This window comes from Sciurus vulgaris (genome assembly GCF_902686455.1).
Source record: "Sciurus vulgaris genome assembly, chromosome: 1".
NCBI classification, from domain to species: Eukaryota; Metazoa; Chordata; class Mammalia; order Rodentia; family Sciuridae; genus Sciurus; species Sciurus vulgaris.
Window position 1 is genome coordinate 195,711,658 of NC_136461.1, and position 26,583 is coordinate 195,738,240.

Here is a 26,583-nt window from a genome sequence, read left to right on the forward strand (position 1 = left end):
CTGATCCTGGAGTAGGAGGGAGAGGACGGGGCAGGGACAATAGCCAGGGGGCTTCTGTCATGGTCTGGCTGGGAGGTGACTGGATCCCACACAGTGCAGCTTGGAGCAGTGGCGTCCCCGCCCCCGCCTTTTTGGCCACTTGCTACGCTTCACTCGTGTACACGACCCCACTCTCACCATGCAGGTACGATTTCTGGCTTAAACATTTACATGGTTTTCTTAACTGTTTCCTCCTCATTGAGCCCTGAGGAGGAGGAGGAAGAGGAGGAGGAAGATATCACATCTCCTAAAATGGAACCTGGGCCACCATGTCCTTGTGGGGGTGACTGAGTCACCTGCCGCCTTCCTTTGCATTGGAAGAGCAGAGGGTGACCATCCGGAGCCCACTGTCCTCTGCAGTGGACACAGATGGGTGAAGGCCTGTGAATGAGGCCCCTTGCCTGTCGTGGACCCTGGGGTGGGGAGCAGGGTGGGGGGATGGAGAATAGTGGTCCCAAGGTCTTGTGAAGGAGCCGGGTGGTGAAGGAGCCGGGACCTGGCCATCTCTGTCCCAGTCCATATCATCCTTTTATGGAGGAAACCAAGGCCCAGGGCCGGGCAGGAACATTGATGATCCTTGCTGGCCATGCACACAGGACCTCGCTCACGCCTGCGGGTCCTGGGAGGGCGTGCGGCAGCTGCCCGGGCTGCTGTAACAGATGGACCCAGATGTGGTTCGGACACAGCTGTACTTCTGCTCATGGTCCTGGAAGGTGGGCAAGCAAGAGACAGGGCCCTGCGGCCCTGAGGCCCTTGGGGAGCATCCTGCCTCTTCCAGCGTCTGGTGGCTCTGGTGTTCCTTGGTTTGTCGCTGAATCACACCTGCCCTGCCCCAGCCTTGCTCCTCGCCTCCTCGTCTCCCTCTGCCTTTCTCTTTTAAGGACACTTGCCGTTGGAATTAGGGTCCACCCAGATATCCAGGATGATTTCATCTTGAGATCCTTCACTAATTATATATGCAAAGCCCTTTTCCCAAATACGGACATATCTTTTTTTGTGGGTAGTTGAGGGGGGCGCTTTCAACCCACTGCACAGTGATATCATCTTCTCCATTTTACCAGTGAGCACACTGAAGCTCAGAGGGGTAAAGAGACCTTCCCTAGGCCACACAATTAAAAATAGTGGTGAATTCACAGATAACACTTAATATCAATTCAATCAATCCTCACAAAAACTCTGTGAGGGGGAAGGTATTCTGCTAGAGAGAAAATGAGGAAACAGTAACAGAGAGATTGATTCATTTTCCCAAGACCACACAGCCAGGGGAGATCAGAGTTGGGTTGAAACCGAGGACTTCAGACCAGAGTGTGTTCTCTCATCCACTCTGAGGTGAGCCGGCGAGCTTGCCTCTTCCTAGCTTCCAAACACTTCGGGCTCTCGAATGCCTGTCTGTGCCCTCAGGGCTCCATTTTCTGGACCACTGACTTGTGGGGAAACATCGAGAATTTTGGGCGCGCAGGTCTTGTCCTTCTAATTAAATCAAACAAGTGAAACGAAGAGGAAAAGACACTCATGAGTATCTTAGGGGAAAACAAAGACCAAATTCCCTGCATGAAGAGAATGATGTGGCATTGAACAGGGGCCTGGAGTTCCCGTCTGATTGCATGAGAGCTGACGTTTCAGAAAGCAGGCCCCTTCCCCAGCGCCCGCGCTGTGGGGCTCGAGGGTGAAAGGGGCTATGGCTGGGAAGAGGAGGCTCCACAGGGGAGGCGAAGGTTGAGGAAGAGTTCATTAGGCAGGGCAGGGAAAGGCACCCGGCAGAGGGAACAGCCTGTGCGAAGGTGCAGAGGTGACATGCTTGATGTGTTGGGGCTGGGGAGGGACCAGGCATCCTGGGAAGGATGAAGCGTTTGTGTAAAGCTGGTCACATTTTGCTCTCTGGGATTTGTGGATTTTAATTAGAGGTGATGAAGGTGAATCCAGCCGGCTTTGGGCTTCGAGTTTAACAGGTGGATAGTTGGGCCTTCGTACTGTTCTTCAGAGGCTTGGGCCACAGTGGAGGATGAGGAGGCTCATGAGGAGTTGGCCACCTGGAGGGGGCATGGAGGCAGGGAGCCACCTTTGGAGCCATCTGCTTGTGGGCACAGGATCAGGGAGGGTCTGAAAGGAGTGGTTCTGTCCTGCCTGGGACAAGTCGTTCTGCCAGGTAACTGTCCCATGCAGCACCTGCTGGCCACGTCCTGGGTCTGATGGTGGCCTCAGGACAGGCAGGCCTTCTTTTTGGGGGCCCACTGGGAGTTGGGCTGGGGGACATTGCGTGGTGCCAGGGCCCTGCAGCCTTGCCTGCTCCCTGCCCTGGCTCCCAGCTCCTCGGCTCCTGGTTCAGGCTGGAAGGGCGTTTGGTATTTCTGTTGGTGTTTTCTTGCTGAGACGAGTCTGAGTTCTGGCTCCATGTCATTTCCCTGCCTTGCTGCTTGTTGAGATAATTAGTCAGGTCGTTTGACATTTTTTTTAACTGAAAATGTTTCAGTTTAACTGCCGCTGGCTAAATATATTTTGACCTCGGCTATGGACGGTGACTCTCTCTCCAGCCCGCAAGGCCCAGGGAGCCTCCTGCCAAAACCATCTCCCTCTCCTTCGTTTCAGACAGATTGTCCTTGGCAGATTGGGAAGGACCCCTTGTAGGCCGAGGTTGTTTCGCAACTCAACTCGGATTTTGGGTTTGGCCAGGTGTGCGGATCCATCTGCCACAAAGGCTTTGTGCTGGTCACACACGGCTGGCCTGGGGTGTGTTTTCAAGAGAGTTTGGCCCTGATGCCATCCTCCTCTATGAATCCCAGGAGGCGATTTACATAGTTGTTCTGTCCCCTAGGGAGACTTGGACAAGCTTCGAGTAGCCACAGGCGCTGGACATTTATCAACTATTGCACCAAGAAGAAAGGAAAAGAAAGTCAAGGCATTAGCAAGTTTCTGACAGAAGGATTTTTGGAGGCCACAGAAGGAGTTTATAGACTCTCACTTCCAATTCCAGGCAAATGGGGCCCCCTGAATAAAGGCTGTCAACCTCCAGGCTAGACCCAGGAAGGCCAAGTCACCTCATACCAGCCAGACCTGCCAACTTTGGTTCAGGGTAACGACAGGGGATGGAGGGAAGGGCAGAGCCACCCTTAGCAGAGGCTCTGGGACACTTAAGTAGTGCCTGTGTGGACTTCCCTCTGAGTTTGAGATGAAAACCCAGAGATGAGATGGATTCAGCCTCTTTATTCATTTGCCGGTTCTTTAATTCATTTGTTGTATGTTTATTGAGCATCTACAACATATGTGCAGACCCAGAGGCCGGCTTTGGGAATGTGGAGGAGGGAGAATGGGGCAGGTAAAAGCAGCTAGCAGGGAGCAGAGTGATGGAGTAATTCCAGATAGGATGAGGGTCTCCAGGTATAGCATGGGGAATGACGGGGCATGTAATGGAAGAGCTGACCCCAGCCAGGGCGGGAGGCACGGGTGGCCCCCTGATGTAGGGACTTTTAATCTGGTGTGTAAGGCCTAACTGAAATGGCCTCAGGTGAAACCTGGGGGGCATCTCTCAGGTAGTGGCAGTTGCTCTTGCAAAGCCCCCAAGCAAGAGAGAGGAGAGCCCAGGGTGATGCGGGATGGCTGCCAGGGACACCTGTAGGGTGGGCGGTGGGGAAAGATGAGGTCAGAGAGAGAGGTGGGCGCTGGGCCTCGATGGCCCCAGCCTTGATGACAGAGTGGGGACTTCGTTCAAAGCCATGAAACACTTTCGGCAGGAGAACAGCACTCTCAGGTCTGTGCTGTATAAAGACCGTCCTGGCTGCTGTTCAAGGAAGGGTCACAGGGGCAGGGATGGGCGCCGAGTCCCTCCAGGAGGCTGGACGGGAGAGAGGATGGCTTGCCCTCGGAGGTGGCAGTGAAGGGGCTGAAGGTACTTGTGAGCTATTTCAGGGCCTGGCCAAGAGGACCTGTTGATGGATGGGGGAGGTGGTCAGGGAGGCGCCTCCCAGCAGGGCCCTGGGGAGGCGGGGAGGGACCGTGTGGGGGTCATCTGGGCCAGGCATTTCCAGGCAGGGACAGAGGTGTGAAATCAGAAAGCCGGGACTTGCCTGGGATGTGCAAGCCCAAGAGCCAGTGAGGCTGAAGCTGAGGGAGAGAGAGGGATGTGGTGGGAGATGAGATGAGAAGTGAAGGACAGAGAGTTGGTGGCCAGGTGGAGGGACCTTGCTGGTGTCTGAGGGTCAGCTGAGTGAGCTGGGAAGGCTTAGGAGACTTAAGGGGGGAAAGACCTATTGCAACTTATATTCATGTTTTTTTTTTTTCTCTGCCATGCTGTCAACTTACACTCACTTATGTTTTTAAATGATCAGACAGCCCAGTTGTGGTGGAGCATGCCTGTGATCCCAGCGATTCTCGAGGCCGAGTCAGGAGGATGGCAAGTTTGAGGCTAGCCTCAGCAACTTAGTGAGACCCTGTCTCAAAAATAAAAAAAAAAATAAATAAAAAAGGGGCTAGGGAGGGAGTATGGTGAAAAACTGCCTCTGGTTCAATCCCCAGTACCAAGGCTGGGGGCATAGGGAGTCAAACAGGTGGGCTACGTGGAGAAGGATTCTGGGATCGAAGGTGGAAGCAGAAGAGAAAAGGTGGCACTTGGGCTGGACTCTGGATACTTGGAGCAGAGTGCAGTGTGTGTGGGAAAGGTGTCACTCTCCCCAGGGTGGGGAAGCCTATGGGAGGGGTAGGCTTGTGAGAACGTTGGCTAGCGAGCAGCGTAGGGGTGGTTTGCCAGTCCGTGGGTCACCCATCCAGGGAGAGTAGATACACGGAAGGTCTAGGGACAGAGCCGGGGTGCGTCCCCATTTAGTAGTTGGGAAGATAAGGAGACGAGAATTAACTGTGGGGAGGAGAAGAGTGAGTGGTGTCCCCCGAGGTGGGGAAGAGGTTGTACAAGATGGAGGGAGGGCACCAATGTCATATGCTGCCACCTGATCAACAGGACAGGAAATGCTGATTTTGGCCACTGGTTACCTTTCCAAGCAGAGTCAGGGAAGCGGGGATTGAGGTGAACCAGCTGGGGAAAGATGCCGTTCAGCAGCTTGGGGGCAGCAAGAACGGGGAGCCCAGCAAGTCTCTGGACCACAGCCAAGCGGCCCAGGAAGTGTGCAGAGCTTCACCCTCAGCAAGAGACCCTGAGGTGCACAGAAAGTCCAGAACGTGGACTGAGAGAGCTGGGTGGAAGGGAGGCTCCGGCATGAGTGCACTCTGGTGCCAGGCTCAGGCAGCAAGACTCGTTCCAGATGCTTCCATGGGGGGTGCTTTGTGTACAATGCTGGGTTTGGATAGGGCTGGCCAGGACAGGATGGGAATGGAACCAGACTTGAAGGTCTTCAGTGCCCACGACTGAGCAGGGCTGTGCTTCTTTACCTTCTCATCTAGGAAACTTAAAAAAAAAAAAATCCAGAGTTCTGGGCCCCACCTAGTAGAACCCCAATCATCTGTCTTGAAGGGGGCTCTGTCCTGGTTCCAAACATCTCCCCAGGTGACTGTGACAAGTTGGTGGCATGGAGAGCGGCTGCTCTCGGCTTCAGCTTGTTCTTCCACTTGAGACTGAGCCAGTGTAGGAGGTGCTTCAAGATAAAGGGATGCAGGGGATTCAGCCCTGGCTTCTGGAGGGCAATGTTTCCTGTAATCACTGAAGGAATTCGTCGGCTTTCCCCAGAAGAGCAAAGCTCATAACATTGACTAAAATGAAAACCCAGATTAATTCTGTAGGTTTACAGCTCCCCAGAGATTGGAGAAAAACACCATTTGGCACCAGAAACCAGCTTTGTTCTGTTTTTATATCCTGCAGTGCAAGATAATTTTGCCAACATGAGATACTGAATTACACATACTTCTCTGGAAATTTAATGCACGACATCCATAGAATTCAGAGAAACATAGTCATGGCCAATTTCTCACGCTGCCACCTGAACCAAGTGCTTCTAGGGGTCTCTTGGGCCTCTCAGCCCTTTCGTTCCAGATTGCAATGGTGTCCTGGGCCAGAGGTACTTTCTGTCCATCCAGAATTTCTTCCTTTGGAGAACTGCTTCCATCCTGTTACATGTGGTTTGGATGGGCTGTCAATCATAGGAGTTAACCCCACTCTGTTCATAGGGACCTGATTCAGGACTAGGCAGTTACCATAGCACCATCCCGGCAATAGTGATTGCCTCAAGAGGCAGGCATGGAATTCACAAAGGGGCCACCAGCACTGTTTTTAAAGATGAATATGTGGATCGTGGGACAGTAAAGTTGTCTCCTGAAGATGCAAAGCTAGAGAATGTGAGTCAGAGTCTATCATTGCACAGTCCTCCTACTGTATGGATAAAGAAGCTTGAGGCATGAGGCCTAGTAGAGACAAGGCAGAGAGGGAGAGGCTGGGGGAGGAGAGAGTTCTGGCCATAGGCCTGGTGCCAGGGCCTGGGGCCTGGCACCTTCAGTCCTGAGAGCACCCCCTGCATCCTCATTAGGCTCTTTGGAGCTGGGTTTCTGTCCTTTGCAACAGAAAGCGTTTTGACAGAGGTTCCTTGTGGGCTTTAAGAGTGGACGGACATGTGGGGTATGCACTGGAGCGTGAGGCAGGCGTGGTCGAAGAGTTTGTGAGGCAGCTGTCCCTGGGATGTCCAGGTGTCTGTCTCAGGGTCATAGCAGTCAAAGGAGGCCGAGTCCTCAATGCTGCAGTCTGTGGTCAGCCGCCGCCCACCTGTCACATAGAGCTTGTTCCCCATCACTGTGGCCCCATGGTGCATCTTCCGGTCTTTCATGTCTGCACACTTGGCAAATTTGTTGGTCTGAGGGTCGTAAGCAAGAATTCTCCTTGTGTAACCTGAAAACCAAAAGACACATGAGCAAGCTCTGCATGGCTCTCTGGCCTGGGGGTCGCAGCTCTGCAATGTGTCAGCTCGCTGCTGACAGTGAGGCTGGGACCCTGAACTAAAGCATGGGATGTTGAGGTACCTGACCGCGGCCCAGTCTGTGGCTGGCACCCCAGGTCTCTCTCACCCTGACCCCTGCAACCCACATAAGCTACTCATAGAATGCCAGCCTCACTGGCATTTCCGTCTCGTGTGCCCATCCAGGAGCTTAACAACCCAAAGAAGCTTTTCTGTGGGAACTCAGACCTAAGTCCCCACCACAGCCCTCTACGTGGGCACTTTAAGGATCCCCACTTTACGGATGGGGAAACTGAGGCACAGAAAAACATAAAGGTTGCCAAAGTGTGGAAAGCTAGTTAGTGGGTGAGCCAGGACCTCTCTGACCCCCCAAACCTGCCCTCTTCACCAGGACACGTTACGCAGTCTCAGAGCAGCGATGCATTGTGGCCAATACCGTTCACAGTAGCAATCACTGCTTATCGACTGGGTCAGTGTCAAGTGCTGCACATATCCTGGCACGTTTGAGCACAGCAACAGCTCTGTGAAATTAGTATTATTTGGTCCCTTGTTTACAAATGAAGACAGGGAGAAACTTCTGCAAGAGGAAAGAGCTTTGCCAGACTGTCCATGCTCTCCTGCATGGATGGATGTGCTTTATAAAAGACTGTCTTGCAGAACAACATCTATTAGTGACCCGTTTTTCCACGAGCAGTGCCAAGTTCACGTCCAGCACAGCAAGCCTCCGTTCAGACTCACCTCCCACAATGACGATCCGCTGCCCGAGCAGCACCGCAGGGGCGCACACGTTCTTGATCATCCTCGTCTCCATTTTGAACCACGTGTTTCTGGAAATGTGATAAACCTGAGAGAGGAGCAGAATCACAGCACTATATTTGAAAAAATTTTCTTTTAAACTTGTAATTAACAAGGTGAACTGGGCACGAGTTTTTTCTTTCTAATTTTTACAGGTTTTAAAGTGTAGCTGGATGACTATCAATAAAAATTTATTGATGATTTATAGATGACAGAAGAATATGATTAGAGGGCTGGGGAGATAGCTCAGTTGTTAGAGTGCAAGCACAGGCCCTGGGTTCAATCCCTAGCACCCCCCCCAAAAAATATATATATATATATGATTAGAAGTTGGTCTTTCTGTGAGTGCATGAGATCAGTGGCTGTAGTTCTATAGAATGAACTGAGAGTTCTGCACGGTGATATATGTTTTGCTGAACTTGCTTGGAACTTTTTTTTCTTTTATTGAGAAATAAAGCAACTTGGGTATTTAGAAAATCAGTGACTTATCCAATCATTTTTATTTCTAGCTCATGTTTAAATTTCTAAATGTTCTGGTGTATCCAAGAGGGTCATAGAGCCAAGAACAAATTTGGGGCTAAATGAGGAAGGCTTCTGAACAGTGTATGCCTGAAAGGAATTAAGAGTCTCAGGAAAACAAAAAGGAAGCATGAGAAAGAGAAGCAAGACCAAGGAGGAGAGGGCAGGCTCCTTTGCCAGGCTCTGAAACGGTCCCTAGAACATGTTCTGGTAATGACCTCAGTTTAAAATTCAACTGCCAAAGGTGGGTTTAGTTCATTACAGGAAAAGTTTAGCACAAGAGATCAAGGATGGACTCCACAAAGAAAAGATGGAACCAAAACATTTATTTACAGAGAAAAAAGGTATGATATTCTTTGCGGGAAATTCTTTCCATATGAAATCTAGTTGCTAGATTTTTTTGAGAAAAATTTGAATTTCACAACCATCCTTATAGGTAGATGCTATTATTTCTGCCATTTTTCAGATTAGACAGTTGAAGCTCAGAGAGGTTAAGTGATCTGCCCAAGGTCAAACAGCCTGAGTGAGTGGAAGAGTCACTTTGGTGGGTCCAGAGTGCACACTCTTAACTACCACACTCCTGGCTCTGTGTGGGGTCATGGAAGTGTGGCCTTTCTTGTGGAGGATTTTGAGACTGGGACCCCTCGAGGTCTTCATCGAGCTCTTCAGGGTGGTGAAGGCTGCAGGGGTCTGGGTGCTAGAGACAGGGGCACCCACAGGGCTGTGAAACCTCAAGGCTTCGTCTGAAAATACACAGGTGACAGATTCGTGGAAAGTGGGATCCCCAGAAGAAGCGCAAGCGTCGGTTGCATTTGCTCAGGTGAGTCCTTGCCTCCTGGCCTTCTCTTCTCTCTCAGCCTTGGGTATGGTTTTAACAATAAATTCCTCATTTGCTCACAATCCTCTTAATGCCCCAGAGATACCTTGGCAGGGAAAACAAAGGAAGGTCTTCGGGAAGCAAGTGAGACTGTCATGGTAAAGGATTTGCCTAATGCCATCAAAGAACGGAGGCAGGAAGAAAGGCAGGTAGAAAGGGACACACACCACAGTTTGGAGTGCAGTTCTCATCTGCGGCCACCATAGGGTAGCTCTTGAAAACGTGATGGACGCAGAGGAACCAAGCTATGGAAGAAAACTCCAAGGCTAAGCCTGAAAATCCAACCTGCTCTACCCAGGACCTTCCAGCACCCATTTTAAATTATATTCAAGTGAGGAAAATTTTCATTTCAAAGTTAGTGCTCAATAGATAAGAAAAGCATCCAAATGAATACTTCTACCCATTTCCCTCATCCATGGCTATAAAGGAAAGGAGCCACTCATGAGCTTAGAATTTTTTGGCTTTACCAGGATCTTGTTTGATCGTACTATGCATTTCTCGATAGGCTAGCTGAAAGCTTTTTGGAGCTTTGCATTTTATTCTTAGGAAGTTGACGACAATTTTGCAATGTGATATCATCAGCATATTTGTTGATTCTATTTTGAAAAATAGAGGAGTGAGGAGTGTTAGCTTTACATAGAAGCATTTTGTCAGATCTATTTTGTGTGGTCAGAGTTTGGAGCAGAGCCTAACATGTCTCTTCCAGCTCAAGTAAATGCATGGAACCGGGTACAGTTTTCATTCTGGAAAGACAAAGAATCTGTCTCGATAGTGAAGGAGAACATGGGCTAGAGTGAAGGCAAGGGAAAAAACCTCCACCAGCACCCACTGAGTCCAGGCCGTCATCCTCCCTTGCCGGGGCTTCTTGAAGAATCTCCTGACTGGACTCTCCTGCTGCTCCCAGCCCTTCCCTACCCGGCATCCAGAGGGAACTTCTGTGGATGAAAATCTGATGACCTCATTCACCCTGCATGGATCCCTTTAATGATGTCCCTGCCTTGCACTCAGGCTGCCATCCCAGTTTCTTGACGAGACCTAAAAAACCCTGCCAGGCCAGCCTCGTCTCCACAAATGCCCATCCCTCAAGAATGTTCCAGAATTTTGAGAGGAGGGTCTCAGGGGCAGCAGTCTGGGTGGAGGGGTTGCTGGGTGGCTGGAAGGGCTGATGGGATGACGTGGGGACTTGTACTTATTCCTTGGCACTGTCCCTTCTTCCTCCTTGCTCTGCTTAGCAAGGACATGGTCACCATTGTCAGGCTTTCTGATCCCGGGGGCAACGGGCTGTGCACCCTTTGTGCTTCAGGGTCTTTGAAAAGTGTTCCAGTTCCTGGGGTCCCTCCCGTCCCTCAGTGCTACTCAGTGTTGCTCTGACTTCTGCTTCAGCTGGCAGAGGGCCCCACCCGGCCTGAGCTTGTTACGTGCTCTCTTAGCACCAACCCTGCCTCCTCCCTCCTTGTTCTCCATCGTCTGCCCTCTCTCTTCTGCCTCTGCTCAAGTCCCTCATGTGGACCTTGCAGGATTCCCTCCAAAGCTCCCCCAAGCTTCTCCGATTCCGTCTGCATGGTTTAAGGATGCCCCCTATGCCCTGAGAGTCCCTGTATCCAGCTTCTGAATTGCAATTGCTTGCAAGCTCCTCAAGGATTAGGTGTAGGGCTGACATCCCCAGCCAGGGCTTCCCGTGGCTAGGGCTCAATATAACACTTAGAAATGAACGAACTGCATCTCATGGGGTCTTTAGGTTGTTTGAAAGATAAACTTGCTGTTTAAATTTTTCATATCAGTAGATGAATACAGAGATTACTAGAAACTTGCATGAAGTTGGAAAACCCTTAATATTCTGAAATGTGGCCTTTGATAATTATGCTTCTCAGAGAGCTTGTTAGTGAAATCAATATCTTCTATCATTTAAGGCAGGGGTTCCCCATACTAACTGCACCTGAGAACCTCCTGGAGGCTTGTAAATCACACATGTCAGAATCCCACAATATGAAATTTTGATTCAGTGGGTCTGGGGCTAGGTTCCAGGAGATTTGGTAACAGAGGTGTGGACCAAAGCTTGGGAATCTTCTTTTAAGACCTTACTGCTATGGTGTAGAAGCATCTGCTAGAGTCCTATAGGGCTCCATTATCTGACATACTCAGTATGTTCTAGCTTGAATTTCTAGATACACTTTTTTTCTCAAATGAAGACACACTCTTTGTGGATAAAGATTGTATTTGTTGTTAGTCTTACATGAAAAAAATTGAAAAATTGAAAAAAATTCTTGCTGAAAATTATCCTTCTTCTTCCCTTTCTACCTCTCTGTCCTGTTCTCTCTCCCCCTTCTTTCCCTACAAAAGACAAGTGTCTATACATGCATGCATGTATTCATGTGTGCTTGTATACATGCGTGTATGCTTGTGTCAGGATTTACATACATGTTTGCATGTATGCGTATGCACATGCATCTTCTGGCATGTAGGTGCATATGTGCGCATATGCATGTATGTTCACATGTGCATGCATGCACATATGTATGCCGGTGTGTGCATGCATGTATGTGCACACAAACACACTCATGCATTTACATGATGGGAAGGGCCAGCTATTTACCTGGATAAGGCGCACAGGGTTCTGCATGATGTCCTCTCCACCAAAGAGGTAGAGCCTTTGGTCCTTTGCGGCGACGGCAGGGTGGAGAACCCCCACGGGCATGGTCGCCATACTCTCCCAGACATTGCAGATGCTGTCATACCTCTCCATGGAGCCCAGGAGCTCCTGCCCTTCTCCAAGGCCCCCGATGGAGAAAATGAAGTTCTTGTGGGCGATGCTTCTGTGGGAGTAGCGGGCCACCAGCATAGGTTCCCCGAGCCTCCACTGGTTGAGTTTCAGGGAGAAGACGTAGACATTGTGGCTGACCAGACTCTTCCCCCCGCTGACAGTCATGCCCCCGAGCACATAAATGCTGCGGTGCAAGGCGACAGCCGAGGCCTTGTACAGTCGGGTGGGGAGTTTGGCAAGGCTCTGCCATTGGCCCGTCTGTGTGCTATAGAGCAGGACCTCCCTGGTGGTCTGCTGGTTGTCCTTCCTTCCACCCAGGAGGATGAGGAAATCTTGGTAGGAGCTCCTTGGAGGGACGTGCCACAGGGGTTTGCAGTCTGGGGCACTGGAGCCACACAGAGAAAACATCTGCCTCCTGGCCATCTCCAGGATGGTCTGGCAGGCGGGCGAAGACTGAAGGAGGGCGTCGTTGGCGATGAAGTGGTGGAAGAAGGCTGGGTGGACGTACTGAAGCCTCACCTGCTGGAACAGTTCCTGCATGTATCGCTTCCGGGCCTGGAGGTCATGCTTGATCCAAGCCATGAGGGCCTCGAACACCTTTTCCTCCTCCCCGCAGAGCCCGTCATCTCCGAGGTAGTCTCTCAACTCCAAGGCGCAGAGCTCCTTCAGATCAGCAGAGGCAGCCACCTCAGGGAAATATGCCAGGGCCACCTCCCTGGCTTTCTTCTTGAGGGTCTGGCAACTTAAGATTTCTGAGAGTCTGATCATGCCCAGGCAGTTGCTGGGTGCCAGCTGGCTCTGCAGGTAGGAGGAACAGGCCTCGAACAGTCTGGGGTACTGCAGCATAGAGGCCGCCTCCATCAAGGCCAGGACGTTGTCGGCCGCAATGCGCACCTCCCCGGTGTACACGTATGCTACGATCCAGTCCAGCACCGGGGAGTCGATGCCCTTCAGCTGGACTTTGGCCTCACTGCTCTCCCGGAAGTTGCTGCAGAACATGGCCCTAAAGTAGGGGCTGCTGGAGGCCAGCACATTGCGGTGGCAGGGGACCTCCCAGGCACCGGCACAGATGCTCACATCTGTCAGGATCCTGTGTTGTCGTAAGCTGTTGAGCTGCCTCAGTAAGTCAGAGGAGAAGTTGTGGTCTCTGAAAAGCAGCCCATCTGGCGACTCCTCGTCCATCCTACAGAGAGGGCAGCAACGGTCAAGCCTGCCTCAGCAGCAGGTACTGCAGGCTCTAGCTGGTGTGCACCTTTGTCCCTCACCAAGAGGTTTGTGGGTATGGCCAAGAATGCCACCCAGTAAAGGCAGGAAAGGGAGGCCACCCCCACCCTGATCCCAAAGCTGACCTGTCTCTTTTTGGTTATGATGATTCTCAAAAGTGATAGGCAAATACTATTGTTATCTAATCTGAAGGGGAAAAATAAAAGTTGTTGGACATTACTTGATTGCTGGGGCTGAAACGTTAGCCCGAAGCACAGTTAACGGTCCGTGCATTTGGCCAGCAGAAGGATGATCCTTTCCCCAGATTCTCAGTGTATCTGATATTTAGTAAACTCATCAAACATCTCTGTCTGGATGTTAGTCTTTTTCCAGGCATGACATTCTGGGAGTGTGGTATTCTGGAAACTAGACAGAGATGAGGGATGAAAATGGACCCTTGTGAGAGTTGTATCTTTAGTTCTCTATCTATCTGTAGTTAGAAAACATGACTGCACAGAGTCTTGGGGCTTTGCTTTAAGGATGGAATCAGTAGAAAGCAGAGAAAAAGCAACACCATGGTCAACTGGGTGACCCCATCAGTCTACCTGTGGAGAAGTAAGCATTAGGGATATTTACCTTGTTTTGCTGCCGTGACACCCACCGATGCCTGTTCTGTCTTGTCCCCCCAGAAAGTTTCCACCTCTTGCTCCGAGTGAAACCATAAACCCCAGGCCTTTCCTTTGGTTGGCAAACGATTTGTCCTGGGAGAGTTCTGGATTGTTTATGCTGAAGGCACTTCCACAGTTTTCTAGAGCTTTGTGCAAGGGCCGCTGGGCAGGGAGACCGTGTATACATTCCAGGGCTAAGAATAGCTGCATATGTACTTTCCACTGTTATGACATGTGACTTTCCAGTTGCCTTCTGCAGCCACCCGAGGGCCTGCAGGGTCGGCGCATGCCCACATGCCTTGTTTCCTTGGCAAGTGTTTATATCGGCATAAATAGACCCGGAGGAATGGTTTCTCTTAGTAAATCTTTGCTGCCCATTTGGAACGGTCCCCGAGTCCCTTGTCCTAAGACTGCCTGGGAATTCTAGATGTCTGTAAACAGGTTGCTGTGACCTGCCCAGACTCACTGAAGTAGTTCTGGGACATGGTAAAGGTGATGATTGGTCACAGGGAAGCCGGAGCTTGGACCCCTGGGTGCTATTGGCTGGGTCTCAATTTCCCACCGTCCACTTGGCAGGATCATGGAGAGGGCTGTGAGCTCCTCCTCCAGGGTCTAAGGTGACAGAATTCATGACAGAATGACAGAGTAGTTTTTTGTGTGTTTCGCTTTTTTGTTTTAAATATTTGTTGAGTACCCTGGAGTTTGTTGGGCCCCCTTTCTTGGGGAGCTGCTGTTTGAGGTGGCCACATCCTCCCCATCAGGCTTCCTCTCCTGACTTCCTTTTCCATTTTCTTCCATTAGGCAGGCTTGAACTTGTGGCAGGAGGCAAGGCCTGTTGCTCTAGGAAGAGAGAAAGAAGGGGAAGAGGGGGAAGGAATGGGGTAGGAGCAGCCTCCAATCCTGTGAATCAGGACCGTGGTGGAGGACTTCAGAACCACAGGGAAGCGTGAAAGGGGACGAAGGCCCTTGCTCTCCCTGCCTCCAGGGTGGTTCACAATTGTTCAAGCCACGAGTGGCAGGGGGTCGCTTTCTCTTCTCAGTTTTTGCTCAGGCTACTTCAATGCTTGCTCATAGTTTCTTCTCCCTCTCATACTTCTACCCTGTCACCACCAGAGTAACCCCTGAGAAGGCAGCTCAGAATTTGCCAGCCCCCCACATCATTCCAGGTCTCCTTCCTGCTTCCAGGACTGTGTCTCCTCCTATTTATCTATTTTTATTCTAGCTCTATCAAATAACTTGCAGATGTATCTGGTTTGTGCTGGGGAGGCTGGGCTAGGCTGGACTTTAGGGTACCCCAGGGCAGTGTGGAAGGAGGGACGTCTCACTCACAGTTGCAGGTCATAGAGTTGATCATGCCCAAAAGAGTCCAGAAGGCCAACATCACAGAGGTATATCCTAAACATGTGGTTGGGATCAGGATCCTGGAGGTCAGAATTAGGAGCAGAGGGCCTGAGCAAAGGAGGTCAGAGACCTAGAGAGATGCAGGCAAGGAGAGGGAGAGAGGAGTAGGGCAGATGTCAGAGCTGCTGACTCTTCCTGGGCTTCTGATCATGCTAGTTACAGGTAAGTAGCTACCTGTGTGACTGGAGGGCCCCTCTACCTTGCACTCTGCCTTTCCATATGTGATTCCCTTTGTCCTATTCATCCTTCAAGACTTCGTTTGAATGTCAGCTTCTGCGAACATCGTCCTGGAGCCTCTCGCATGGTTGCTCTCTCCTCTGCGCCTTTCCCGTTTCCGCTACAGACTTCTAACATGGCAGGCCTCATACCACGCTGCAGCTCTATTTACCCGTCTGTCTCTCTCTTCAGAGAGGAAGTCCCGGGGCAGCAGGGACCTTGCCTTCAGTGTCTCTCGTCCCTGGTGTGCAGCATGTGCCTGGCTTCAGCGGGTGGATTAGATCCAGTTCTCTGATGGAGTGTAGCAGAACAGAGACTGGGGCAAGGGAGGGAGCGTTGTCAGGTGCCCTCCATACCTAGGTCGCTGTGCAGTGTAGCAGGGCTGCTGCGAACAGCTTGGTGTGTAGACGGCATTGCAGACTGTCGCGAGCAGTAAGAGAGGAATCAAGTTTGGTTCCAACAAGTGGATTTTATTCATGCAATGCACACTCAACTTAACATTCCTAATAATAGCAAGTCACAAATACATTGAAGATTCACTCCCTTGTTCACTTCGAGTCCAATCCCCGTGGACTTACTCAATGCAATGTCTCTTAGCCAAGAAGTCAGTCAGCAAGACTGAGGGGATTCTTCTCAGCTGTAGCCTCTCTCAGCTCCTCGGATGTCTTTGGCTGTCCTTGGGTGTCCAATAAGCCGGAGGCTGGGTGGCAGTCATCACCGTGGGAAAGGTGGTCAGTTGTCTGGCCTCAGTGACAACAGTCAGTCAGCAATCAGTGATGGAGTGGACAGCAGCCGGGACAGTCAAGAGACAGCAACGTGGAGTCCTTTGGTCTCCAGTCTTTGGTGCTGCTGACAGTTTGCTCCAAAAGTCCAGGGGTTTAAGTAGTGATTTTCAGCCCAATCTGCTCTGGTCTTCATTGATAAAGATCATAACATGACTAGACTAGGAGCCACCACTCAAATCATAGATAAAGGTTCATATCGGCATTGTTCAGGAGTGTCATCCTGCCACACAGCAAGTTTGTCTCCAGGTGCCTTTATTTTAGTTTTACAAGTTCAGGCAAATACCAAATGCAGCTTATTATTACTGGATAACACACAACTATAGAAATTCCTATTATTTCCTAGTCTCATTACACAGAGGTACCCTGAAACTGCCCTGTGTCCCTTATTTTACTCAAACCCAATGATAGGATGAAGTGGAAAGCGAACAATTGCTCTCTGTTATAGAGCAAAAGTTAAGTTTGGCTTGGGAACTGCACTGAGGTCCCTGGGAGTCAGCACCAGGGAAATAGAACTTCCCCACTGCCCTGTAGTGCCTAGTTTCTTTCTTTCCCCAGCTGGCCAGCAAGCCCAGGCCTTGTTCTGCGGGTAGAGGTAGGATGCTGGGAGTGCATCAATGAGCCCCGCCCACTGGCAGACATCTTGGATTTTCCCTTGATCTCCCCACGCGTTGGTCCCTCTGGAATCCAGCCCTGTCCAGTGCTCAGATGAGCCTCGGCCAGCAATGTCAACGTCTGACCGACTTTAATAAATCTTTTGGTTGTAACACTTAGTAAAAGCAGGCCCCATCTTGTTGGCCTGGTCTGCTAGGAGAGTTTTGGCTGTAGGTAAAGTGTCAGGAAAAGATACAAAGGGAGTGTTTTAGTCAGCTTTATTGTTACTGTGACCAAAACACCTGACAAGAACAACTTAGAGGAGGAAAATTTATGTGGGTTTTACTGTTTCAGAGGTCTCAGTCCATAGACGGCCCAAGTTGAGGTAGGATACAATGGGGGAAGGGCCCAGTGGAGGAAAGCTGTTCAGTTCATGGTGGGGTCAGGAAGGAGAAAGAGGGAGAGGAAGGGGTTGTGGGAAGAAAATCCCTTCCAGGGCATGCCCCCAGGGACCTACCTCCTCTAGCCATGACTCCCCTGCCTACAGGTACCACCCAGCCATTCACACTGGGATGGACTGATTAGGTTATAGCTCTAACAATTCACTCATTTCACCTCTGACTATCCCTGCATTAACAGTTTTGGGTGACACCTCATAGCCAAACCATAACAGGGCACTTTGGTGTTCAGCACAGCAAAAGCACAATATGACCCCCAGACCAATCCAAAGCATCTCTCCTCTCCACAGTAATTCCAGCCCACCTACTCATTTCTCTCAGTGTTTCATGACTTTTCATCTTAAGTTTCATCTAGAGGGTATCTTACTGTTGGAGCATGTGGTGACCTAAGATAAGTGAGGGATACTCAGGACCTTGCTCCTGCTTTTGAGGAAAATCAGCGTCATAACTAGTCATGACCCAGACTGTGGGGGAAGAAGGGCTGGGGAGAGCTGGGCACGTCCCCCAGCATCTGAGTGGTCTCTGGCAAGTTACTTATATTCCTCCAGTCTTAATTTCTTCATCTGCTAAATGGGTATAACAGTCCTTGTAGAAATTATGTGCTGTGTCCGGTAAGGTGCCTGGCATGGTTAATACTCTATCAGTGACCCAGAGATAACCTTGGTGGAGTTCTTCAGGTCTTGGTGTCTGGGTTTTGGTCTACTTTGGCCTCCTGAGCGTCCTAGCAGTTTGCTCTGCCTCACTCTCCACTCAGTCTTTGGGAGTCCTGGATTCTAGTCTGAGATCTGTCATGAACTTGGTTGTGTGTCTTGGAACAAATCACATCACCTCTCGGTACTTCCTCACCTGGCCTTGAGAGTGTCTTCCCGCCCCTCCCTGTGGTTGTGCCCTGAGGTTTCCTCTGCAAGCTCGGGTCCAGAGAGGCTGAGCCTCGGCAATGAGGCCTCCTCAGCACATCTCTGGCCTGAAGCAGCTGCAGAGAAGAAACACCGGTGTAGAGGCCAGCTAGTGCCTTTTGTTATTTTCCCTTTGTGCAAAGGTTAGGAAGCCTTCATTTTCCTCATGGAGGCTCCAATTGATATTATAGGGCACTCTGAGGCAGCCTTGATTTCTTCCCCGTCTGGGTGTGCTGGACCTGGATTCCTGTGGAAAGGGTTGGGGGCTGGTGCAGGTCAGCAGCAGGTTTGACTATAGCCAGGAAGCCACAAAATGTGCCCCACCCCCGACTCCTACCCTCCACACCCTCTGGGTGCATTCCTGCCTCCCCTTCTGCAGGGAGTTACCTCACATTAATTAGGGAATGTTGGCTGCCACAGCCCAGGAACTGTGTTTGAAGAATGGACAAACTGCACACAAGGACCCCAGGCTGGCTGCCCGGTCCTGGAAGGCAGCTCCCTGCTGGCAACTGAGCAGCTGCCTTGGGCAGGTGGAAGAGAAACAGACAAACAAGGCTAACTGGACCCTTAAAAGTGATGGGAAGGAACTTGCCCCCGTATGATTTTTAACTTTTTTCTAGTGGTCAGTCCTGCATTCAACCAACCACAGATCAAAAATGTTGGGGGAAACTGTGTCTGTGCTGAACATGTGCAGACTTCTGTTCTTGTCATTATTCTCTAAACAAAACAGCATAATGACTATGACAGAATATGCATTGAATTAGGCATAAGTAATCCAGAGATGATTTAAATTGTATGGGAGGATGTGCACAGGTTATGTGCAAACACCACATCATTTTATATGCAGGACTTGATCATCCACAGATCTTGGTATCTACGGGGGAGCCTGGAACCAACCCCCATAGATCCTGAAGGACGACTGTGTATGTGGGTCTGTCTCTGTATCTCTCCTGCGGGATGTGTTTTTTAACCAGCATGTGGAAAACTGAACAAGGACTTTGTACTCCAGACAAAAAGGGGCCTGCTTCCAGATCCAGGAGTTGCCTTGACAACCATCCTCCAGGGGCTAACAGCCTGTCACTACTGTTACTAGCCTGATAACACAAATGACCACATCCACAACTCTTTCTCCACCCTGCTTTACCACCAGAAAATATCTTCATTTTTTTTTTCCCTCAGGGAAAACAGGGGTAAAAGAGGCCAACAGAGACGACGTCAGGACTGTTAGCAGATTGTTGGTATAACCCCGCTGTCTGGGCCCCTTCTTCCCGCAAATGCAAGTCTGACCTCATACATCGTTCATGCCACAGACCAGTTTACTGGGCCCTCAATCAAACTGGGAAGGGAGAAGGACAGAACCAAGAGTGCTTCCTTACTCTCCTGTTAGCACTGAGTCAGAAAGAACAAAGCGCCGCGTGGCATCCCTGCTGCCCAGGCCCAGGGCCCTGACAGTGAGGTGGCATTTAGGCAGGGGTCTCATCTTCTCCTGACGTTTAGGGATGCTGGGCGACAGAAGGCAAGAAGTCCATAGAGGGAGGTCTGGTGAGGAAGGTCAACTCTGCTATCTTACAAATAGGATTAGACTCCCCATGGGAAATGGAATTGAGCAAAGAGCTGATTGATTAAGACCAGGCACCTATCTCTCCACTTCTGTCTATCCGTCTGTCTGTCCATCCATCTATCCATCCATGCAGTGAGGCACTAGGGAGACAGCAAGGTCTCTGTCTTCATGGAGCTTACAACTCGATAGGGCAGATTAACAAGTGATTGAAGTGTTCTGATCATCCTCCTTCCCACCTCACCATCCTCTCAGACCCCGCCCCCATGAACTCTGGGTCCCCAAGAAGGAGAACTTTATATTTACATATTTGAAAAGGTGTCACATCAGGCTGAATTTTAATCATGTGTTTCCAGTTCTCTTTCTTGTGTTAGACTAGCTCCTCAAGGCAGGATAAGATGGTGCTCCTCTGCCCTTCGTTGGTAAAGGCAGAAAAATGTAATGGAATCAGGCTGCCCTGGGGGGTGGTCCGTTTTGCCCCTTTCAGGATGTTTATGTCTTTAATAGTGACTCTCTTAAAATTTTCCAAAGATGTTTGTAATCCAAGCTTTTCTAATGATTAAAAATAAGAGTTAAGGAAGATAGATAGGTAGATAGGTACGTAGGTAGACAGAGACATATATGTATTTTTAAATCCCTGATAGGTAAGAAACAATCTGAAAAAGATACTTCTTTCATACCATTTTCTAATTTTTATAAAGATAATCTGAGGTTTAAATCTCAGATTATTGTCATCAAATCATGTTATATAATTATCTTTTACAAATTACTTTGCACCGCGTGTAGGGGTGCTCACCTGTAATTCCATCAGCTTTGCAGGCTGAGGCAAGAGGATTGTGAGTTCAAAGCCAGCCTCAGAAACAGTGAGGCACTGAGCAACTCAGTGAGATCCTGTCTCTAAATCAAATACAAAATAGGGCTGGGGTTGTGGCTCAATGGTTGAGTGTCCCTGAGTTCAGTTCCTCATACCAAAAAAAAAAAATTACTTTGCTTTTTAATTTTGAATTATTCACAATAATTATTTATGCTTAGCTGTATATTTGATGATTTATGTCCTCACTGCAAATTCTATGCTACACCTTTCCAATTCTTAAATGTACAATCTGGCCACATGTGGTGGCACATGCCTGTAATCCCAGCAACTAGGGAGGCTGAGGCAGGGGGATTCCAAGTTTGAGACCAGCCTCAGCAATTTAGTGAGGTCCTGAGCAACTTAGTGAGAGAAACCCTGTGTCAAAATAAAAAATTAAAAGGGCATGGGGATGTGGTTAGTGGGTAAAGCACAACTGGGTTCAATCCCTAGTATCAAAAAATAAAAATCAATTTAAATGCTTAATCTGATACATCTTCTGATCATCATTGATTTGCATTTTTTTAAAAGGTATGGGAGGATGCATTTTCTGAATCATTTCTTTTTCTAAGATTCTCTTTCTATTTCTTGCCACCTATGAGTCACAACTTGATCAGGCATAATAGTTTAGCATAAAAAAATATTTTTTTTCAAATTTTTACTCATTTTATTTTGGAAAACTAGAAATATTATAGCTGAACACTGAAAATTGAGTGATATATATATAAATGGTATATATATATATATACCATTTTGTTTGTTATACTTCTTTTTCTTTATACTTTTAATTAGAAAATATTGCCAGGATACATCTAAGTCCATATTCCTATAATGAAGTTGGTCTTCAAGACAGCATTGTGTATTTGTGTGCATTGCCTTTGACAGCATAAGAAATTTTTCTTCAATCATTTCTTTGTTACTTCAATTGCTTTTTTTTTTTAAACAACGATGTCTGTTTTTAAACTTGTCTTCCTCATCTAAGTCATTCTCTCTCTTAAAAATATTTAATTGCTTATCCCTTACCCTGCTTTCTGAAACACCATGCTAAATTTATCCTTTACACCATTGGTTTATTTTCCCACAAGGGCTAATTTTTCTCTTTGCTGTTTTGAAAAATGTCATTGTGTTTTCATCCCTCTGAAGCAATCCCCTGACTCATCTGCCGCTCGGACTCGGCTTGATCTCTTTGCATTTCTACATATTTCACAGGAGGAATTTTTTTTTTTTTTTTGGTCTTTCTATCGATGCTGAAGGTCTTCCTATTTTTTATTTTGTCTTTTGGCCTTACCCTTGTCTTTAGAATGTTCTCTTTCCTTGTCCTGCAGTAGTTTTCCATAGGCCACTTTTTTTCTTTCTTTATTCAACTTTAAATGAGAAGGTTGATCCAACCCCAGGGACAGTGATATCAATCCACAGACCTGCTGGGTGCTGTTTGTCTGTCCTTATATCTCCACTTGGAAGGAGGTCTGGGCCCAGGGTCTAGCAGCCTTCCTGGACTTTGGAGCTGCTGGCTGAGATGTGTTTTTCTTCTATCGTCAATGCCTCAAAAACAATAATCCTCAACTAGCCTACAAACAGCCCTCCAGTCCTTCCTGTCTTCTCCACGGATTTCAAAACTTTATTTATGTCAATGCTGTTCCACGTTCCAGGATGCCAAGGTTCCCCAGCAAGAATGCTTCCCACCATCTTCCACACCTTGCCTTGAGAGTTGCAGTCTCTGGAAGGAAACAGAAAGATTTTGTGCAGAGAGAGAGTGTGTGTGTGTGTGTGTGTGTTTAATGCTTTACTCTGTTTGCCTCCCAAAATACCACCCAGATAGTAGAGAAGAACTGGCTCCATCTTAAGATTGGTCTGTTCTTTGGGTCTCCTAGTAGAAGAGCAGGAATATGTCAGAAATGAACTCTTTCCTTACTGACCTCTGGAGATTGAATCTTCTCTGAGTTAGCATGAACATATCACTCAGTATTTCTCTCAGGCCAACCACTCTGTCTTTGTCATGATTCAAATGACTTCCTAATTTTGATATTTGGATTATTGTCAGCCCTACTTTTCTGGGATGTGGTAAATGTTCAATCTTTCTTGTTAGTGATTTTTGTGGGAAATAGATGTAACCAACCATATATCAATTTGAGTTAAAATGCTAGCTTCACATATTCTTGAGATTCAGTCCCAGAAGCTACCAGGTATTCAGGATCCCTTTGGGTGGATAAAGATTTCCCTTGTCCCCTCTTTACTTTCTCCTACAGCTGAATAATCAAGAGTGGGCAAAGGCAAACATGGTTGATTTGGTAACCTCCATTCCTAGGAAAACTTGCCAAAGTCCCCAGGGCTTTGGATAAGGAAGTAGGGAGTATCTTCTTGTGCTTTCCATTCCAATGGGCAGGCCGGGACAGGCCATGGAGTTTCAGACATGAGCTAGAGGTCGGAGAGTCTGCTATTTAAACTCTTCCTAACACCTAGTGCATTGTCAGTTGCCCAAAGGCATTACATAATATCAGTAGTAATCATAGCAACCAGGAATCTGCTCTTCCACCTGGGAGATGTGCATATTATTCCTATTGTCATTTCCAGAATATTCTTCGACACAAATACCCAAAGGAGGAACTTCCTCTGATTGTGGTTCTCAAAGTAGAACATTATACAAACAGAGGAGGTAGACATGGTTGAGCTTCCTAGCCGTCAGTAATTCCTCCAGAAACAATTGTCTAAGAAGATTAATGAGGATTAAGTGATCTTTTCTGAAATTTGGAGCACCACTGACTCATATTCACCAATTACCATCATGAAATTATTGAAATGTACTACATAACTGCAGTAGTCACAACTCATGTAGTGCATCTGGAGGAAAAAAAACAAAGAACCCCGATTTGCCAGGCTATAAGCTAGCCCTCTTCTACCTGAAAAATGAGCCCCTCCCCAGGTTAGAGCAGATGATGAGTTAGACAACAGTGAGGAGAAAAGCCCAGGGGAGGAGGGAAAGAGATCTTTCAGAAGGTGCTATTAAAATGTGACTTATCCCTAGAAAGGATATTCTGGTTCTGCCATGGTCTGATGAGCTGTTTGGGGTCTGAGAAGGGGCTCCTGGGACAGGTAACAGTGGCACAAGAACTGGAATGGTGGTGGAAGTTTCTTGAAGACAAACTCATCTGCTTTACAGATATACTGAGGTTGTCTGAGGGCCTTTGAAAACAGTCCTTCTCCCAGTGCCTCATGCGAAATGCCCAGAGGTCTGATCTAGGAAGAGCAGACCTTCCACTTGGCAATGCCCTGCTCTCTTCTGTTTTCTCTCCCTAGGCCCTGTTCACCCCACTTCTCATCATCTACCCAGCTCGTTTCTCTTCTTGTTCAAATTATTTTTTGCTTGCAAAACCTCTTTCCTCTTATCTCTTCCATTATCACTCCTCATGAGGTGTTTCTCTGGACTTAACTGCCAGATTCCACTCTTTCCCACTTCTTTCCTTGGGTGTACCCAACTTCTCCCAAGTGGGATGACTGGATGGAAAGGGCCACTTCTCTAGTCATAGCTTCTGAGTGGAAGCCACCTCTGCTCAAGACAAGGAAGCTCAAAGGAGGACTAATGGGCTGCTCACGGAGAGAGAAGTTCCTTGGGTGAGAGGAGAGCGTCGAGAGTCTCACATGCAGAGGGAGCCAGGTTTGCTTCAGTAAATTTGCTTTTTAAACAGTGAGTCAATATCCCATAAGGACCCTTGAAAAAATCTGTATGAGGGTCCAGGATTAACCATTCCAGCTATTATAGAAGGAAGAAAAATAGTCCTTTCTAGGTGCAATAAAGTGCTGCCACTTGCTTGTTGGGTACCTTTCACCACCAGATCTTCTGTATGTTGAGTCTCCTGAGAATGCTGTGTGGAAGGTCTTGCTAAAGGGTTTTTAGTGTAAGTAGGTTCCAAATATTTTATAGGACATATTTATGCCCCCAATTTTCTCATTATCTGAACTTCAACTTTAGTATGTGTTCTGTATTTTTATTTTTTGAATCTGGCAACTTTCCATTAAACATGCACTACAGCCAAGGTTATGTAACTTACTCAGGGTGCTTGATAAAGGTTGTTTTCTTGCTCCTGTCCTTCCCTGTTTCCACCAAATGGTTAACAGAGAAAAAGAGGGAAGAAGGAAGGAAATTATTTAAAATGAATGAATATGTTCTGGCCTTCTGCCATCTGCCATTTTGTTAGACTCTTGTCAGATGCTCCCTGACATCACTTCAATAGAGGGCACGGTGATGATCTGGTCCTATAGCTGACTCTTGACCAGAATTTTGACCTTCCTGAAAGGCACAAGGCAAAACAGAGGGTCAGAGCCCTCAGCACCCACAGCCATGAGTGCCTGCCCTGGCCTTGGCAGGCCCATGGGCCAGGCCACCTCTATTCATTCTTTCATGAGTTTTAGTTTCTTCATTGAAAAATACAGGATGGGGCTACTGATCTTCAGTCTCCATGAGGTCATGTCATACAGGATGGTGCAGCATCTGATGCCAGACAGACTGGGGTTCAAACCCCAGCTCTACCACTTACCAGCTGCATGACCTGGAGCAAGATGCCTAATCCATCTGCACCTTGGTTTCCTCATCTATGAAATGGAGATAATGACAGCAAAATAGAATGAGGGCTGTGTGGTTTCAAGGCAGGCCTTGCTAATTAGTTCTTTCGTTCACACAAGCACTGATTGACAACCTGGATAACCCCTCCTTCTGACGGCTCTGTTCAGGGGCTGTGAATGAATGCCTGGCTCTGTTCGAGGAGAGACTGGGGATACCAAGGGAGCAGAAAACCTAATCTATGCCCTGAAGGACTGACAATCCCACGGGAGGAAAGTAGTTGTACCCAGGTGAAACAACAAGACAATAAAATCAAGGTCGTGATGATTCACCATGAATTCAGGGACATTGCTAAGGAGGCATGAACAGCAGCAACTAAGACTTGTGCTTTTATACCCATTCCAATTTATCACGGGCATCCACACACATTTGAGGTGAAGGAGCGAGCGCAGAGAGAGCTGGGGCTGGCCGTGGGAAACCTCTTATTCAGGGGTGATTTTTGAAGAGGTCATGGATTTGAACTGGAAGATGGCCCTGTGGTGGCACAAATGTAAAGTGCAAAGTCAGGGGAGCCAGTGACACTCAGCACAGCCAAGGAGGAGTTGATGTGGGGCTGACGGAGGCCAGGCTGGGCCTTTGCCCCGCAAGTTCCTCTGCTGGAGTGCTTCCCCGCGGCTCTTCATGGGGCTGGCTCCTCACTGCGCAGACTCAGCTCAGACATGGTTTCCTCAGAGGCCTTCCCTGAGCACCAGAGGCAGCACATAGCCCCCACCTGCCTCCCTCTTTGTGTCCATCACTCTGTTTTATTTGTTTAATTGCATATTCAGTTTTCACGATGATTCTATTGATGTTTTATTGTTTATTCTCCATCTCATTTAAGAAAAATGAAATTTCTATGTGAATAAGGACATTGTGCCCATGGAAGGGGCTCAGTGACTATTTGTTGGATGAACATATGAGCAGGGAACCAGAGGTCTCGAAGTTTAGCTTAGGGAATTAGGATTTTGTAGAAAATTATAAGGGTTTCAATAAAACCTATGCAGGAGAATGTTGTAGGTTTCAGAAGAGCGACTCTGGCGATGAGTTCATGAGCGGTCTTTTCTCTCTGATTTAAATTGGTCTGGGCAATGGGGGTGACTGGGGGTCCTTGGGTGCAGCTGGAGCCTCCTCAGGTTTTCAGAACCTCCTCAACCTGAAGCTGTGTTAGGGTAGCGTTTCTCACTCTGGCTTCACATGAAAGTTCCTGGGGAGGTTTAAACATTCCCAATTCCCAGGCTGCACCCTGGTCCGAGTTCAATAAAGCCTGAACCTCTGGGGGTTCTGGCATCGGTGTTCTGTGAGCATCCTGGGGGTTTCACGGGTAGGGAAGGTTGGGAACCGCTGTGCTCAGCCCACACACATCTCCGGGTGCTGTAGGTGTGATTCACCAGCTTCTCTTACAGTAAGAGAGGAAGTGGAAACCAATAACTTCTTCTCATCTTTTTTGTGGAGACTCTGCCCGAAGGTGAAGGTGGTCAGGCAGTT

The 26,583-nt window shown here is 48.5% G+C and overlaps 2 protein-coding genes across 9 annotated transcripts in view; one reads left to right on the forward strand and one right to left on the reverse strand.

Annotated features, from left to right (window-relative positions):
* Positions 1 to 26,583, forward strand: part of FAM91A1 (family with sequence similarity 91 member A1) — a 209,405-nt gene that overhangs the window by 48,332 nt on the left and 134,490 nt on the right. The gene's annotated exons all lie outside the window — the stretch shown is intronic.
* Positions 5,813 to 14,045, reverse strand: KLHL38 (kelch like family member 38). Of its 2 annotated transcripts, XM_079144208.1 has the most exons (4): positions 13,718 to 14,016; positions 11,711 to 13,061; positions 7,665 to 7,770; positions 5,813 to 6,859 (listed from the first exon to the last, which is right to left on the reverse strand). In XM_079144208.1, exons 1-4 carry the CDS (start codon positions 13,957 to 13,959, stop codon positions 6,570 to 6,572), a joined length of 1,989 nt encoding a protein of 662 aa, XP_079000334.1. In that variant the 5' UTR covers positions 13,960 to 14,016; the 3' UTR covers positions 5,813 to 6,569. The 2 variants fall into 2 exon arrangements, with proteins under 2 accessions (XP_079000334.1, XP_079000335.1); XM_079144209.1 differs by lacking the exons at positions 5,813 to 6,859; positions 7,665 to 7,770 and adding an exon at positions 8,017 to 9,713 and having other exon boundaries at positions 13,718 to 14,045.

Bases quoted from the DNA above. Each gene is read 5' to 3' on its own strand.
- KLHL38 (XM_079144208.1), bottom strand. From the start codon at position 13,959: ATGCAGCTATTCTTAGCCCTGGAATGTATACACGGTCTCCCTGCCCAG. The intron at 13,062-13,717 runs GTAAATATCCCT...CCCTCTCTGTAG, and splicing joins TGTCACGGCAGCAAAACAAG to GATGGACGAGGAGTCGCCAG. The intron at 6,860-7,664 runs GTGAGTCTGAAC...TTTGGTTTTCAG, and splicing joins GCGGATCGTCATTGTGGGAG to GTTACACAAGGAGAATTCTT.